Genomic DNA, 19647 nt, shown 5'->3' on the forward strand with positions numbered 1-19647 from the left:
TTGTTCTGTAACTTTTTTCTACGCAGCTTAGGCAGATGCAATGTTAAATTTAATAGATAGAGAAGTCAATTACCTTTAAAATGGTCTATCATATAATGCTGTGTAACTATTTTTAAGCAAGATATGGTTTTTCAAGTTTTTTTTTATACTTTTAATGATTTCTGATATATTTTACGATTATTTTTAAATTTCTCATTATAACTTTTTTTATTGTATATTTAGGTATATACATTGTGCAATAGAAAATAAAGCCTATTTTCTTTACTTTAAAATGGTGTATTGTAAAAAATTCTAGGACTATTTGTAAACAAGATATGCTTTATACACATGCAATAGGTCCACAAGTGTGACATATACACATGCAATAGGTCCCACTAAGTTGGAACCATATGGAAAACTTTTTTATTATTAACTTTATGAAAAAAAGTTATTCTTTATAAAATGCTCTGCATAGTCTAGAATTCTAGAACCTAAGATGCAATCATCAGATATAAAATTTTATCAATAGTGTACGAGGTATGTTAAAAAATATGAATTTCGCTCGAGAGTAAAGTACCTTTATATTTCACAATATCGAAAAGTGTTATTAAGAAAAGTTATTTGTAATTAAAAATTATGTTATAATATGGAGTATGCAGTTATATTCTTCTAATTGAAAAAAAATGTTTTTAATTTTTCTCAAATTACGGATACCCTTGGATATCCTACGGATATCTTGTTTAAGGTACTAGTAAGTACACTTTAGAAGACCAAAAATAATCATTTTTTTCTCAGAACCTTTATTAGAAATGGACATAAAACTTTTTACATATTAATATCTAACTCTTAGAGAGTACAAAAAATATATATTTTTTTATTTATGCACGCACACTAATATTGTAAGGGCGCAAAAGTCGGGGCCTCGAAAAATGATGGCGGACAGTTAATCTCAGGATTGGGATATATGAAACAAAAAAATCGTACTGCATTTGAAAAAGGAAGGTTTCCGCCTTGACAATTTACCACAATTTGACCATAAAATAAAAAATAAATATTTTTTAACCATGAAAAACTGAAGAAAAACGGGCGATTTTTTCACAAAATTTTTTCAAATTTCCGTAAAATCTTTTCTTGCCGGAATTTTTCACTAACGGTGGTAAATTATCACGTAAGAAACCTTCCTTTTTCAAATGCCGTACGATTTTTTTGTTTCAGAGATCCCAATCCCGAGATTAACTTCGCCATCGGAACTACTTTTTTTCGTGGCCTCGATTTGGCGCCCTCTACAATATTAGTGTACGTGTATAAATGAAAAAAGATATATTTTTTGTATTCTCTAAGAGTTAGATATTAATATGTAAAAAGTTCTAGTTCATTTCTAATAAATGTTCTGAGAAAAAAAATCTTGAAAAAATGCTTATTTTTGGTCTTCTAAAGTGTACAAAAATAGTTTTAGAATTTTTTGTTATACACCATTTTGCAAAGAAAATATGCTTTTTTTTATTTCACAATGTATATACCTAAATGTACAAGAAAAAAAGTCATAATGAAAAATTTAAAATATAATCATAAAAAATATCAAAAATCATTAAAAGTATAAATCCTTGAAAAAGCATAACTTGCTTAAAAATAGTCGTACAACCTTATACAATAGACCATTTTAAAGGGTACTGACCACTCTTCCTACTAAATGTAGCATTGCATATACCTAGAAATGCGTAGAAAAAAGTTACAGAACAATCTTTGCGAAATAATGGGGACAATGGCCCAAAAATACTGTGAGTGGCGAACTTTGAAAAATCTAATTTCGGAAACTATAAATCTTAGAGACTTCTACCAAACGTCACTTTAAAGACGAAGGATGAAAGTTATTTTTCACTGAAACAATACCTATACCTATTTCTCTGTGGAAAAAAGTTATGGGGCAAAAAGCAAAATTGCTTTCTTTCGTGTTTTTTTCTTACTTTTCTTTTGAGTATATTTTTGTAAAAAAAATGTTTTGGAATTTAAAATGTAATATTTCGATAGTAAATTTAACCTGGAACAATTGTCCTGTAGATGTGTTTGTACCAAAAGTGCATATAACTCACCCTAATTCACCCTGTGCCTAGGGACTAATTCACCCCTTTCTCAAAAACGCACCCATTTAAATGGTAGCACTCCGCGATTTTTTCAAATTTAGAGTTACATTGACCATATGAGACAATCAAATCCTGTTAACGGTGTAGTTCCTTTTAGCTCTCTTATTTTGAACATAATCAATAGCTAATTAGTGTTTATCTCATGTATAAAATGTGACATTCCTTGTTTTTCCCCTGTACTGTTCAATTGCTAATTGGTGACACATAATATGTCAAATATTATGTTAAATAAACTAAATAAAATTATTCAAGAATTTATTGAGATTGGTAGGTCTGAATCCTGTCTGTGACAGGTTAAAAATAAAGAATACCATGATAGAGAACTACATTGTAGATGGTTTCACATGTCTCCTGAATTATTCTGCCAATAGCTTGCGGTGATATTATTGTAGAATACTTTAGACGTTCATACGATCGACCCGTTGCAAGGAACCTCAAAGTAGCTGTCAGTCTACTTCGTGGTAACTCTTCAAGATCTGCAGATTCTTGAAGCTGAAATATTTTTATTTATTGTTAAGGAATCTGATCAATTTGAGTAAGCTGATTTAATGCAACTGGTGAAAGAATAAATGCATCTGAGTTTGATGTAGAGAAACAATTATATTCCTTTTACTTCTCGCCAATTTTATTCGCATATTGCCATCGATCTAGAACTAAATTTTATATGTAATTAACCGAATAATTTTAGTTAAAGAGAAGCTGAGCGACGACGGTGACGAAATAGCAACGACCTCTTTGAGAGTATCATTAATGTGTCCTCTTGGTAAAATGAGAATGACCACACCGTGTCGGCCTATGACCTGCATGCATTTGCAGTGCTTTGATGCGTCCTTGTTTTTGCAAATGAACGAAAGAAAACCAACATGGAATTGTCCTGTGTGTGACAAACCAGCGCTGTATGACAATTTGTGTATAGACGGGTGAGTACCGTATATATTAGTTTATTATTATAAGCATATGTTACCTCGTGAATAAATATACCATATCTTTTGAAACATACATGTTGTAATAGTGTAGGAAACAGAGGTTGAACCTCGCAAAATGGACACAAGTTTGGTTTTATTTTTTTTTTTCTGGTGTATCAAGGGGTGCTTATTATGAGACTAACTTTTTCTTAAAAAATTTCGCCCCGGAACCCCCTTTTCATCCCTTTACAGGGGGTAATTTGTGGTTTTTGCGAAACGTAGCCGTTCCTGTACGTTTTGCAAAAAATTTACTTAATAGTAAAATGAAGAGGACTATATTTCCTACTATTTATTTCCCGACAGCATATGTCTATCGCCTACCATTTAGCGGGGGTGGCGCCCCAAAGTTGACAAATTTAAAAAAAAATATTTTTTGAAAACATATTTTTCCCTAACTGTAATGAAAATTAAGAAGAATACAGATTATACAACATGACACAAACGCGAAACAAATGAGAGTCGATAAAAAGCCCTATTCGTCCGACATTTGTCTCTCTTCCATAATGCTATTAAATAAACCTGTTAGCCAACTTGTTCCTCTCTCTCTTAATGGACTTTCTCAGGAATAGCACCTGGTCCAACTGCTTTACCTTTCTTTATTTTTTGATCTGCTTGAATCACTTCCTAGTTTGTTATTTTGGTGTCCATTGCGGTTACTGTCTCCGTTAAATCAACTGGTTTTCTGTTTATTCATTTAATAGCCGTCATAGTACTTTTTTCATCTTTTTTTCATATTCTGATCTCGGGAGACTTATAAGAACAATATAATAAAATTACTGTTTTAGCATTTAAGCATTTTTATGGTTTTAGGTATTTTACGGAGGTTCTGAACTCTACGCTTCTTTCTTCAAGTTGTAACGAAATTCAGCTGAACAAAGATGGTTCGTGGTGTGTCCAAACTAGTGAAAAACCGAATGCCAAGGTGGACAAACCCACAGTTATCGGCCTTGAAGACTCAGTAGAAATAATAGATGATCTTGGTAAGTACCATCATTTCTGTATCTTTTATTGAAACGTAAAGGACAATTAAACTTGTTAAATAAACTCTGTCACTAATCTAATCCACCTTAGTATAGTTACCAACTCGGCTGTCCCAAGTAGAAACGCTGTAAGCGCCAATTCGAAAAATGTTCACCAGAGTAGAAACGTAAAGGACTCAACTTTTCAAATTTCTATTTTGTTTGAAATAAAAGTGAACACACATTAATTTAGTAAAAAATACTCCTGTTTTTCAGTAAATGTTTTTATGTCTGAATTTTATTTCCTGACTAGGCTTTGAACACATACAGTGTTTTTATTTGGGAAACCTGAAAATATAGTATAAAATTTCCCACTTTTTAAAGACATTAAGTACCACAAATGATACTTTATTAAAGTTCCTTTAACAAATATATAACAAATTGCAACAATTTAATGCTCAGTGTCTGGGTCATGTAATTGCTGTCATCCAGGGTTATGGAAAAGCTTGTCCACTCGTGTCTCTGATATTGATCAATTACGCCAAAACGATCATCCGTTTTCAGGCATCAAAGATATAATTTTCTCTATTATTTCTGTATAGGTACATATTTATACAAATTATATTAGATTCTCTATATAAACAAATTATATTATGCAGTTTTTAATAAAAAAATTTCGTTATTGTTATAACTTTGTATATACAGGGTGTTTCATTAATAATTGTCCATATAGTAACTGGAGAAACCTTAGCACAAAATACGAAGATTTAACCTAAAACACCTAAATAAAATGTGGTTCCTTACTGAGTTACAGGGTGTTTTATCTAAAAATTTAAAAACTATTTTTGCTCAGCATTTTAAAACTATTCGATGCATCCTTTTCATACTTGGCTGGAAGTATAGATGCTGTACACACTACTAAATTATGTTAAACTTACGTTTCTGGCTATTACCAGAGGCGTACGGCGGGGGAAAGTGAATGGTTGACCCTTTCCAAATTCTACGCCACTGGCGAAATTGTTATTTTAGTTCAATTTTTGGATTCTCCAATACTTTCTATGAAAATAATATACCCTTCATTCGTAACGATAAAGTCATTAGTTTTCGGGATCTTTGAAGTTAAAAATGAAACGACACTGTTATTTTGATTAATGTATTGTGTCGCTTCATTTTTAAATTCAAATATCTCGAAAACTAATCATTTTATCGTTACGAGTGAAGAGTATATTATTTACTGAAAAAGTATTGCAAAATCAAAAATGTACACTAAAATAACAATTTCGTCAGTGGCGTAGAATTTGGGAAGGGTCAACCAGCCACTATCCCCTGTCGTACGCCTCTGTTAGTAGCTAGAAAAGTATATTTATCTTAATTTGGTAGGATGTACAGTACTTACACTTTCTGCCAAGTATGGTAAGGATACGCCAAATAGTTTTAAAGTACTGGGTACAAATAATTTTTAAATTTTAATCATAAGAATCATATCATAAATTAATCAAAATAACTGTGCCGTTTCATATTTAACTTCAAATATCTCGAAAACTAATGACTTTATCGTTACCAATGAGGAGTATATTATTTACGTAAAAAGTATTGGAGAATTTGAAACTGGCACTAAAATGGTAATTTCTCCAGTGGCGTAGAATTTGAGAAGGGTCAACCATTCACCATCCCCTATCGTACGCCTCTGGTAGTAGCTAGAAACGTTTATTTATCGTAATTTAGTAGGTTGTCTGGTAGTCGCACTTTCTGCCAAGTATGAAAAGGATACGTCGAATAGTTTTAAAATGCTGAGCAAAAATAGTTTTTAAATTTTTAGATAAAACACCCTGTAACTCAGTAAGGAACCATATTTTATTTAGATGTTTTAGGTTAAATATTCGTATTTTGTGCTTAGGTTTTTCCAGTTACTATATGGACAATTATTAATGAAACACCCTGTATAATATTTATATTAAGGTTTAGTTTTACAGCTTGTAGTTTTTTTTATTAATTTGGGCTATTATAAAGTTATCTTACTTAAAATTCAGCCGACTTACGAGTGAAAAATCGACTAAATTATGTAATTTTGAAATGTTTTTGCAGCATGTGTGTTTCTAATTATTATTATTGGTCAAGGTTTACCAAACATTATTTTGTAGATTTTTTTAAGAACAAAATTCATTTTGTAAACACTACTTATATTTGTTAGTTTACGAATTATAATAACTTAAACAATTAAATTGTTTATAATAAATTCTCGTCACTTCCGGCGCAAAAATAAGTTCTAAATTTGAATTCAGCAGGTCAAAATATTATTCGATTTTTATTCATATTTGATAATTAATAGGTAACACCCAGTTTAATTTTAAAAATATATTTTAAATAATTAATACAATAAACTTAAATATTTTATACACGACAAATTTCTACTGCACTTATCACAATAACCATCAATAACTAACAAACAACTAAAAATTGCCTTGGAAATATCAATGGTCTTGGCGAATGTAAAATGTAAATCATGCGATTCCCACGGTAAATCACTGTAAATCCCAAAAACCAAATAAAAACACTATATATCCCGTATTTACAGTGTTTATACTTGGAGATATGGATATAATGTGTTTTAAATTGGTGAAGTGAAGATGGAATGTGATATAATGTGTTTCATAGCAATGTTAAATTGTGGTTCTAATTTTTTATTTTTTTCTTCCTTGGTATTTGGTAGATAACAACACCCTAAATCCAAAAATGCAATAAAAGTGATTTTGAAAAAAATGGATATAGAGTGTTTCTACTTGGGGCAGCCGAACTATCTTGACTAAGTTGCAAAGTACGGGTTTCGAAATACAAAGGATTACACGCCTGCGAACTCGGAGTTATCACACGATATCATGCACATTATGAAAAATATAGATTTTTCACATGCATTATTAATTTGATCATTATCATTATTAATTTTTGAATTTTGAATTATTAATCATTTCTATTTCAGACAATTAAGTAAGATAATAAGGCTCAGTGGATGCTACTGTATTTAAGTGAACAAAATGGTTAAAAACTCAAATTTAGAGAAACTAATTAAATAAATAAACTGGATAAAATCAATTAATAAATTACAACTTTAACAAAATATACATATGCAGGCTATTGCATTTATTTATATCTTAACAGTTTCGTTGCTGATCACGCCCCTCGGCGTGATTGACAAACATGTACCACGTGACAGTCACTGGGCGTCGCCAGCAACAGTACGTTTTAAGTAAATTATTTCAGCCGGCTATGCAGATCGACTCTCTAATATACTGTGACGCTCTTAGATCGCCGAAGATTCCGGCCTATTTATTGTAATTCGAATATTGTAAAAGATTAATCCCAGAGTCATTCACCTTGAGACAAATTCGGTCTGTGTTATTCACCTTGATAAGTACCCTTTCAGCTGTTTCGAGCAGGAAAGCCATGCTGCTTTCGAGTACTACTTAATATCGTTATCTATTAACATCGACATTGTGTCGTACTACAATAGTACAATTTAAGCAATAACTACATATATAAATTTGAAGGCTATGTATCAACTAGTAGTCTAGTTTCAATTACTATTGATAATGCCACTGAAGATGATGTGACTAGATCAGCGTTTCCCAACCGGTGGGTCGCGACCCACTAGTGGGTCGCGGGCGGATTTCAGGTGGGTCGCAGCGTAGCTCTTACAGTAGATGAATATGAATATCGTACATATATTAAAAAAAAGACTGGAGGCTAAGTTAGACTTCTACCAGCCTAGAGAACAAGCTGGATTTAGATCCGGATATAGCACTAACGACGACTTACTGGTAATAAAAAAACTTGATAGAAAAGTCGGCGGAATAGAACAAACCATTGGCACTGATATTTCTGGGCTACGAGAAAGCGTTAGATATCATAAACACAACAGAAAATGCTAAAAGCATTGACAGAATGCCGAATAGACCATCGCTAGACTAACATGATAAAATATATCTACCACAATGCAACGGCTAGCGTAAGACTCTCTGATCAACAAACTAATAAATTCTGTATACAGCGAGGAGTACGGCAAGGAGACACCATCTCACCAAAGCTGTTCACAACCCTTTTAGAACACACTTTTAAGAAGGCAGATCTGAACGAATATGGTATCAATATAAATGGAGAGAAGCTCAGTCATTTGAGATTCGCAGATGACCTCGTCCTTATAGCCGATCGTATGGATGATGATGCAATAATAATGTTGAACAAGTTATATCACACTTCCTTAGAGGTCGGACTAAAGATTAACATCAACAAGACGCAAATAATGACTAATCTGGTGCTAAATCGTAATATTGTTGTTGTTGGAATGGATATTGAGCAGACTGCATTTTCTAAGTACTTGGGACATGAAATTCGGTTGGGAAGAGATAACCAGACGTGCGAGCTCCCACGTCGCATAGTATTAGCCTGGGTAGCGTTTGGTAAACTGAGCTATGTATTTAAATCGGACTTACCCGTTTGCCTGAAAAGGAAAATCTTTGACCAGTGTGTATAGCCTGTACTCACTTATGGAGCGGAAACATTAACACTCACAAAAAAGGTAGTGAACAAGATTCGCATAACTCAGAGAGCTATGGAACGCCAGACGTTGGGTGTCTCCCTGAGGCACCGAATCCCAAACGAAGAAATACGTCGTAGAACAAAATCAACGGACGCCGTCGAAAGAATCGCGTCGCTCAAGTGGAATTGGGCAGGACACGTCGCCAGATTGTCAGACAACCGATGGACAAAACGTATTGTCGAGTGGAGGCCACGAGAAGAAGCACTACGGAGCAGAGGACGGCCACCAACCAGATGGGCTGACGATCTGAAGCGTATTGTCAGCAACTATATGCAAGCCGCACAAAACAGAGAAAGATGGAAAGAGCTGAGGAAGACCTATGTCTAGCAGTGGACGAGTACGGGTTGATGATGATAACATATATATCATCATGGGTTAGGGATGGGTCGCGAATATGAAAAAACATCAGAAGGTGGGTCGCCAGATATAAAAGGTTGGGAACCACTGGACTAGATCGAAAACGTTCTGATGTTTTTATAATCCATTTGGATGACTTTTTTTTAAAGTTTTTTAATAAAAATTGTATACCATTTTACAAACCAAAGTTTTTTACTTCTATGTAAGTTAATTACAATTATTTTTTATTACCTTGTTTGATGGGCTGGCCGAATATACTAGTAAATTCTTTTTTAAAGTTGTAAATATTCTTTTCATTCTAGAATCAAAGGGGGAACCTTTTAACAGGTAAACGACTCGATCATTCTTTTTGTTCCAGAAAAACTGTAAAAATAGTATTTAAGGCAACGACTGTGAATCAGTTAGTTAGACTTATAAAGCCGCGACGGGGTACTGTATTCGAGCCTACGTTTTGGCGGTATTTTTAAATACATAATTTTGTAAAGTAGAATATAAGGCGCGTTCCAAGTGACATGAAAACCGTCCTTCGTACTGCCCTCTTTATGCGCATTATAAAAAATGCGTTCCAAGCGAACATGAACGATGATTCGTATCGTACACTGTGTTGTTCCAAGCGATCCATGTACCGTTTCGAAATCGGTAACTGAACGGTCCTTTTGATACATGCCTTCAAGCAGAAACTATTTGTACTGACTTGCGCAGTTAGGATTGTTTTCATTTTTACAGGGCACTGCCATAGCCACCTGTTATAGCACTGCTATCAATCAGGCTGATGATTCAATAATAGAATAATCCACGCTATTAATACCTGTGAATCTTGATTTTCGTTTAAATAATTATTAATTCTTTTTTTTTTTTTCAAGTTAATCTTAAAAATTATCTTGGATAATTTATTATTTTTTTTTATAGAAGACAGCTATGTTATGTCAAGTATCGAAAAATCTGATGAAGATTTTTAAGCTGAAATGATAAATTTCATAAAGAAATGATAATTTCTAACCATCTAGCAAACTACTAGTGGTACTCGTACTGAAAATGGTTCCGGCGCAACTCGAACTTGAAATGGTACACAAATGCGTTCCAAGGGGGTTACGTACCGGTAATCGGTTCGGGATCGAAAGAAAACCGTTCAAGGGCGATTCTGCACATTAAAACAGTCCAATCGATTTCGTGACGGTTCAAGGGATCGTACAAATGTGTCGTCTTGGAACGAACCTATTGGGACCGTGCAAGTTCGGAAAAGCGACACCTGGTTTCTTCGCTCTGCACTTTTATTCGCACTTTTGATTATATTGGCCAATCATACGATCCTGGTTACTGGATAATTGTCAAGGCCATAGTACAAAGAAAATAATAAGAAGAAAAAATAATATTTAGGTTATGTTATTTAAACGTAAACAATTGTATGTAGTAAATAAAATTAGTTATTAAAATGCAGTACTGCAAGCAAAATACAATTAATTAAATTTACGTTTATATAATAATTGCATATCATATCAATATTGTGGAACAATATATAATTTTTCTTCTTAAATGACAATAGGTATGAAATGTACGTCAATTTGACAATTTCAATTGTCAATATGAATTATTTAAGAAAGTTGCAATATTTCTCCGCTATTCGCGCACGATCGTTTCGCGTATCCCTTCCAAGTACTTGCACACCGCGAATAAATTAGATAATATAGTATTTTCCAATAAATTAAATAATATTAAGTGTTTATTGTTCTTGTTAGTTATTATTGTTGTAAATAAGTAATATGAAGTAAGTCCTTTTATTTAAATTTAGTCAATTCAAAATAAATATTGCCTAAAAATATAAATAATAATCAGTAAAAGTCACTCACCCGTCACAATACGCTTGGCAGTGAACATCTTGAAAACTAGTATACAGTCGGAAAAATGAAAGAATACCCATGAACGATCATATCAAGCACATATTTTGGATTTGCTGCCTTTTTCTATAAATAACAAACGAGAGAGATAGATTATTAAGTGTTGTCTACTAAGCAAAAACGTTATCCAAGAAATACGCAGTTACATATTATAATTGACTGAGTGAGACGGCGATACAATTGTTCAACGTAGTTATATTAATTTAGTAGAAAATTTAAACTCACACTTGACTATTTCTGTACTTCTAATGTCATTCTTAGAAAAACATTCAACATGAGTAGAGATAATTATTGTATAAATTACTATTGGAGTAATCGTTCTGGTCAACTATAATCTGACAGATTCAATTTCTGTCACTTTGACAGTGAAACTTGGTTAGGTTCGGTAGAGTTTATAAATTTTAATAATCAGTCGTATTTACTTAAATAAACTCAGTTCTTAAGAGCTATTTTGATATTATATTGTATTTTTGGTTTGGTAAGTATTTATTTAATTAAAATACGTCAATAAACTCAAGTAATCATCTGTCAATATGGTTAACTTCTGTCTATGAGTTCGCCAAACGTGTACATATTACTCTGACTTTTCAATCATAGTGTATGAAATTAGAGATTAGTATATTTTTGCGAATGTACATTTATTTGCAGATAATGTCTAGAAAATTATCTGGATACCAAATGATCTGAATTCATTAAGTCTACTTTCATTTTAAATCATTTAATGCAGCTGACATAAACGACATTTATCGCCATCCGTCACTAAAGTGATTCATTATTGTACTAATTTGCAGCCATTTGTGGCAGTAAAGTAACACTTTATTGTACTGAAAGAAGAATTTTACTTTACCTGCCGCGATTATTAATCAAATTAACTGAGATTAAATAAAAGTGGTCGATGACAGTAATCGATTATTTATTTGAGTGGACTTAAAATTCATTTACGTTAATTATTAAAAATAGTGTACAAAATTTACGTTATTGTTACTTAAATCTATGCCAGAAAGTGAAATTCTGTAGTATTTTGCAATTAGGTATATTCATGAAACATAAATGAAAACTTTACAAATTTAGTAATTAGGTATTCAATATTGATAACAATTATCGATTAAACATCGAAACCGCCCTTTATGCAAAAGCATTCTGTCATTATTGTCACTGTCATACGAAATTCCTATTTCGTCTAAAATTAAAAACATTATTAAATCTTTTAAGTTATGTATTAATGCAAAAAATATAGTATCTATGGAATGGTGTTTTTCGGTGGACTGGCGGACGGTGATAGATATTTACTGATAATTTGTTGGTAAATACACTCGCGATCATAAAAAGCGGGTCACTCGATGAGTTATTCAAGTTAGATGTCTCGAATTTTCTAAACCTGTTGTCCGATTTGAGTGATTTTTTTAGTATGTTATAGCCTTATTCTTTAGCAATGTCGCTATTAAAATATTGTTGCTAGACCGGTAAATTGTCATTGTATACCGGGTGTAACAATCATACTGTGTTTATTCCTAAAAGTTCGGAACACCCTGTAGAATCTTTTAGCATAGATAAAATATTAAAATTAAAACTCAATTGTAGTCTTAGGCTCTCTTAACATTTTCTTCTTTGATTTATTTGTTTATGTTGAATAATAAAAAAGTTAAGCACGTTAATAACTAGCCATGTTCTTCATCAATACAGGATGTTTCTAAATAAGTGCGACAAACTTTAAGGGGTAATTCTGTATAAAAAAATATTGACAGTTTGCTTTTTAAACATATGTCCGCAAATGCTTCGTTTACGAGATACGGGATGTTGAAATTTTTCTTGCAAACTGACGATTTATTTATTGCTCTAAAACCAATAGAGATATGCAAATGAAATTTGGTAGGTTTTAAGAGGCAGTTATTGTGGATTTTTTGACATACAACTAATAATTCTATATTCACCATTGGCGTGCATACGGGTATAAACATTTTAGATACATCCCGTGTGCACGCCAATGGTTAATATAAAATTCTTAATTGTATGTCAAAAAATGCGCCAGAACTACCTCTTAACATTTACCAAATTTCATTTGTATATCTCGACCAGTTTTAGAGCAATAAATAAATCGTCAGTTTGTAAGAAAAAATTCAACATCCCGTATCTCGAAACCGAAGAATTTGCAGTCGTACGTTTATAAAGCAAACGGTCATTATTTTTCATGCAGAATTGCCCCTTTAAGTTTGTCGCACTTATTTAGAAACACCCTGTATTGATGAAGAACATGGTTAGTTGTTAAGGTGCCTAACTTTTTTATTATCCAACATAAACAAATAAACCAAAAAAGAAAATGTTAAGAAAGCCTAAGGCTACAATCGAGTTTTAATTTCAATATTTTATCTATGCTAAAACATTCCACGGGGTGTTTCGAACTTTGAGGAATAAACACAGTATGATTGTTACACCCGGTATACAATGACAATTTACTGGTCTAGCAACAATATTATTATGGCGATATTGTTAAAGAATAAGGCTATAACATACTAAAAAAATCACTCAAATCGGACAACAGGTTTAGAAAATTTGAGATATCTAACTTGAATAATTCATCGAGTGACCCGCTTTTTATGATCGCAAGTGTATATTTATTTAGATTTTCTACGATTCATCAAGTGAAAAGCAACTCTGGTATTCTTGTTCTCATGATCATTTTTCAGTGCGTCATTAATTATGACGTCATATACTGTATTGGGTGTGTCGAGACTTATTTCATGTAATTATTGACGAATCTGACAGATGCCACAATCGTACTTAGCCATAGGTGAAAAGCTTGTGGAATTAAACTAATTAGTAATTTGGTAGATTTGATTTTTACACAATATGTTAACATGTAGGTATTTTTTATAAAGGGGAATAAAATTAAAAAGTAAACAATATTGTTAATTAAATTTATAAATATGGAAACATTAAAAAATGACACAAAACTGTCCATAAACTGTGTTTTTATCTTCTTCTCTAGGTGCTGTCTCCGCTTCAAAAGTTAGCAATCATCAGAGAGATCTTTATTTCTGTAACAGCGGCTCTAAATAATTCATTGTTATTACATCCAAACCAGTTCCTAAGGTTCTTCAGCCATGAGTTACGTCTCCTTACTATGGATCTTTTTCTTGCATAATGACCTGGAGTATTAGATATACATCTCTCATCACATGTCCCATATATCTCAGTTTTCTTCTTATTTGTTAGTTCTCGTTCCTTATGCGTAAGTCTCATTACCTCCACGTTGGCTATTCTATCTACTCATGAGATATTTAGCACTCTTCGGTACAAATCGAATGTCTCTAGTCTCCTCACGCCAATGACTAACTTTTAACGAACTAAATTCTAAACCAAAACACAAAATAATGCACAAAGACGTTGTGAAACACAAGTGAAGTCGAATTCGAAATTTCAAAATGACAGGTACTCATTATTTTTGTATTATTAATCTATATCAAATAATTAATTACAGTAGTAATAGTAACATTTATCACCAATAAATATATAGTGTGTCTGCGTAACTTGGAACCATATGGGAAACTTTTTTAATATCAATTTTACGAAAAAAAGTTATTCTTTATAAAGTGCTCTGCATAGTCCAAAACCTAAGATGCAATCATCAGATATCAAATTTTATCAACAGTATACGAGGTGTGTCGAAAAATATGAATTTCGCAGTGCCTTTATATTCCACAATATCGAAAATTGTCATTAAGAAAAGTTGTTTGTAATTAAAATTATGTTATAATCTGCATTTACACTCTTCTAATTGAAAAAAAAAAATTGAAAATTTTCCTCAAATGACGGACACCAAACATCATTTTTATTTATGATAGCTCCGTTATTATTAATTTTACGAAAAAAAAAAATTAATCTTTATAAAACGTTCTGTATATTCTCACAACTAACATAAAATTATAAGATATTAAATTTTGTCAATTTTATACCAGGTATCTCAAAAAATATGAATTTCGCTGTAAAGTAAAGTACCTTGAATTTTCACAATATTAAAATTTGTTATTATAAAAAGTTGTTTAGAATTAAAAACTATGTTTCAATATGCAATTGCATCCTTCTAGTTGAAATATTGTAAACTATAAAGGTATTTTACTCTTGAGCGAAATTCATATTTTTTGACATACCTCGTATAAAATTGAAAAACATTGATATCTTATGATTGCATCTTAGTTTTTTTACTGTTCAGACATTTTTATAAAGAAAAACTTTTTCTCGCAAAATTAATAATAACGTAGTTATCTTTAAATAAAAATGATGTTGGGTATCAGTGATTTGAGGAAAATTTTCAAAAATTTTTTTCAATTAGAAGAGTGTAAATGCATATTATAACATAATTTTTAATTACAAACAACTTTCCTTAATAACAATTTTTGACATTGTGAAATATAAAGGCACTTTACTCTTGAGCGAAATTCATATTTTTGGACATACCTCGTATATTATTGATAAAATTTGATATCTGATGATTGCATCTTAGGTTTTAGACTATGCAGAGCACTTTATGAAGAATAACTTTTTTTCGTAAAATTGGTATTAAAAAAGTTACCCATATGGTTCCAAGTTACGCAGACTGTATTATCAGAAAAAGAATAACATCACAAAAATTTTTTGACACATTTACGTAGCGAAAAATCGTACGGTGGGGTAGTAGTCACATCCGTTTATTTTCAGTATTAACTTAGTTTAGACTTTGTTTTGACTAGAAATTTTTGATTTGATTCGTATGCATATCATCGATGACGCATGGGTATTCTTTCATTTTTCCGACTGTAAGTAAATTCACCTATTTAGTGTAAAACATGGATACGAACCATGGCAGCAATAATAAAAAGCACTAATGTAGCCTTAGTCATATATTTTTTTATGAGGCCTTCCACCTTACTTCGCGTCTTAAAACGTTACCATGTAATTTATTTTTTATTCTCGGGACCGCAAAGAAAACACAACTCAGTATTGTATCCAGGATGGCCCACAGAATCGTTTTTCTTCTTCAAATATTCGAATGTTAATAAGAGCCATGTTATTGATGCAAGATGATGTGATGATTGTGGCTGTTTTTGCGGAGTTTATCAATGACTTCTGGCAAACAAGTGGTTGTATGTTTCATCATTTCCCATTTTCCACTACGTTTGCGCCGTTTTATACCTGTGCTTCTTTTGCGGTCTTTTCGCTTTCTTTGCAAGGCTTCATTATTACTAACTGCCCATCCAAGAGATTCTCAGTATGCATAATGTAGCACTACATTTCATATGCTTCGAGGGACTTGATATCGGATAAGGTCCACGATTCCACTCCGTACAAAATAACGGAGAAAACATATCAATATCTCTTTTTGGTTAGTGTGAAAACTAATTTACTGAGTGATTGGCGTTACATTATTGGCCTTTTACTCTATAACTAGTAGAGAATATGTGAATTATCCATAGTTTGAAAATTTTACAATGCAATTATATTATTTTCAGAAATAGTCAGCTCAAATAACGGTGCCGCTCCTACTTCCACAACTGACAAAACAGAGGATGCCGCAAAACCAGAAGAATCCAAGAAAAGGGATGTAGTAGACTTGACCTTTTCAAGTTCCGATGACGAAGAACCCGCCGCTAAAATTAGAGCGGTAGCTCCCAAACCAGGTACGTCTGCACCTTCAAGAGCTCTTAGAAATAAACCTAGGGTATGTTACGTCGAAGCTGAACAAGAAGTACAGTGAATTACTTGTTCTTTGGATAACAATTGATTGTAAAATAGTGAAACAACACAAGAATTTCCTTAAGAATTTATATTTAACACGTTGACGGACAGTGCGTCAAATGTATAAGCAAGTGTTGTGACACTATTGCCTGGTTGCACCAACAGATCTTAAGCTCCAGCTTAGCTAAGCTCTACTTATAGATAGGGCCTCGTTGAGTATCACTTACGTTGCATCATAATTTTAGATTCTTACCTTATTATCAATTATATCTATTATTATATTATGGTCTTCTTATTGTTATATATTATAATTATATTATATTAATTCTTATGATATTCTCGACTTAAGCTTAAGATCTGTTGGTGCAACCGGGCATATATGTACTTTGCAAAGTAGAATAGGGAAAAATGCAAGTTCTGTAGACGTTGTGTCACATTACATTAATGGAAATTAGACGTCTATAGACGTTCTATCCGTCAACGCGTTGTATTTTAGATGAACGGTCTCGAATATTGCAGAACTATTTTTTATTGACTTTGACACTATTTTATATAACCTAAAGAATGTTTCCAACCTTTTTTTTACTAGATATTTACCTACTTTTCTTTCGATGACATTTCCATGTTCTTCTCGTCGTATCTTTATTCTTCTATTGGTCTGTCCGATGTATGATTTGTCGCAGTCCTCACAAAGGATCTTGTATACTCCTTGATTTTCCAATTCCATCATTTTGGGTTGAAAAGTATTTTTAGCAGTGCTATACTAATACGTATTGTCGGTGAATTTGTGTGAAGATACCGATTGCTTGATAAATTACTAATCTGCAATGAGTAATGCGAAAAGATCATTGGCGCTATGAGATACACAGTGGCCTAACCCACAATTTTACCAAAACGCGTTTGTTACATTAAAGTTATCCCTTATTTAAGTATTTTCAGATTAAGTACCTTTGGCTACCGATTGGTAGATGTTGCCCTAAGTTCGTTTTGCATTTAAAATAATTTTCATACCTCAACACGTAATTCTGGCCTAACCCACATGTACTGTGGGTTAGGCCACTATTAGTATAAGAGCTGTGAGACATTTTTGAGTAGGTATTTTAGGCAACCTGAAAATTTTTCAGGTGACTCTTCTATGATAGCGTAATACAAAAATGCCGGTCTGGCTGGAGGGTAGCGGTTATTTTCCCCAAAAATCCCCCCCCCCAAATTAAAAAAAGGGAAAAAATTGTTATTACAAAAAATATCATTGATATGACTTGAAAGTAAATTTAAATATTCAAATATAAAGAAAATAAACAGACCAGGCGATTTTGGGGCGATTTTAACTCTGCAAGATACTTGCATGGGCGCCCCAGGATTACTTTCAGGGGGTGCATCTGAACTTCAGAAGATTTCATCTAAATCTGTACATACTATTAACGAGTATAAAATATACAACTATACATGCATAGCTATGTACATTCCTTCCGGACAGGGAGGTGCAATTGTTATTATGACAGGGTATTTTTTAATTTTAAAAATAAATATTCTAAAAAAGACAGTTTTTTTTGGTGAAATTATCCAATTGCCATGTGATCAAACAAATTACGCGTGCATATAAATGAAACCGCTATAGGTAAGCAGCAGTGTGAGAAAGAGCGTATACCCATAGCTGTTTGCGTCCTCTGTTGTAGCTGAGCGAGTCCGTTCACTCGAGAAAATCACGTGACCTGGCGATATCCATGTTGTTGTGTCTCGAAACGTTAGAATAATTATTATATATATTATAGTTTTTTAAGTGATTTTTCTTAATAAAAGGAAAATAATACGTACTATACAATAGATTTTGCAAATATGATAGAAAAAGACAAATTTATTATTATAAATATATAGGTAAAAAAGTATAAAACTTTTAAACTAAATTAATTCTGTGTCCGAATCTTGTACTTCTTCTTCAAACTCCTCATCTGAGCTTAAATGTTCATTCTCTTCTTCTTCGTCAGACTCCCCTCGAGACTCAGATTCCTCTTCTACATGATCTGTAAATAGTTGTAATATGTATTTAGAATTAATTAAAAATTAATCAGTGATTAATTAATTGAGTTGCTACGTATTCTCTGTCCTTTTATACAGAGTCGAAGCCTGGACAATCACGGGCGCATCTGAAGAAAGACTTGCCATTGTTGAGATGTGGTGTTATCGAATAATGTAAAAAATATCATGGACACAACACTTAACAAACAAGGAAACATTAAGAAAGATGAAAAAGGCAAAAGAAATACTCAACACATGCTTACATAAAATGCTTAATACTTTTCCTTATATAACCAATCACATCACGTTTTTTATTTCTTAGTATATGACCAAAGTAGGTCATGTTTCTTTCCTTCATAGTGTTGAGTATTTCTTTTGCCTTTTTCATCTTTCTTAATGTTTCCGTGTTTTTTACGTGTGTCCATGATATATTTAACATTATTCGATAACTCCACATCTCCACAATGGCAAGTCTTTCTTCAGATGCACCCGTGATTGTCCAGGCTTCGACTCCGTATAAATGGACCGAGAATACGTAGCAACTCATCTAATTAATGTCTAATTAATTTTTAAATAATTCTACATACATATTACAACTATTTACAGATCATGTAGAAGAGGAATCTTAGTCTCGAGGGGAGTCTGACGAAGAAGAAGAGAATTAATATTTAAGCTCAGATGTGGATTTTGAAGAAGAAGTACAAGATTCGGACACAGAATTAATTTAGTTTATAGTTTTATACTTTTCTACCTATATATTTATAATAATAAATTTGGCTTTTTTCTATCATATTTGCAAAATCTATTGTATAGTACGTATTTTTTTCTTCTTTAATTAAGAAAAATTAGAAAACTATAATATATAATAATTATTCTAACGTTTCGAGAAACAACAACATGGATATCTAAAGGTCACGTGATTTTTCTAGCTACAACAGAGGACGCAAACAGCTATCGATATACGATCTTTCTCACACTGCTGCTAACCTATAGCGCTTTTCATTTTTATGCACGCGTAATTTGTTTAAT

General features: G+C 32.3%; 1 protein-coding gene across 3 annotated transcripts in view; it reads left to right on the forward strand.

The window, feature by feature from the left end:
• Positions 1-19647, forward strand: part of LOC126890521 (E3 SUMO-protein ligase PIAS2) — a 101258-nt gene that overhangs the window by 59991 nt on the left and 21620 nt on the right. For all 3 annotated transcript variants that reach the window (XM_050659521.1, XM_050659520.1, XM_050659522.1), the window contains 3 exons: positions 2809-3040; positions 3896-4065; positions 16377-16544. In XM_050659521.1, coding sequence (XP_050515478.1) covers positions 2809-3040; positions 3896-4065; positions 16377-16544 — 570 coding nt within the window. The remainder of the gene's footprint in view (positions 1-2808; positions 3041-3895; positions 4066-16376; positions 16545-19647) is intronic.

Source organism: Diabrotica virgifera, chromosome 8 (genome assembly GCF_917563875.1).
Source record: "Diabrotica virgifera virgifera chromosome 8, PGI_DIABVI_V3a".
Taxonomy (NCBI): domain Eukaryota; kingdom Metazoa; phylum Arthropoda; class Insecta; order Coleoptera; family Chrysomelidae; genus Diabrotica; species Diabrotica virgifera.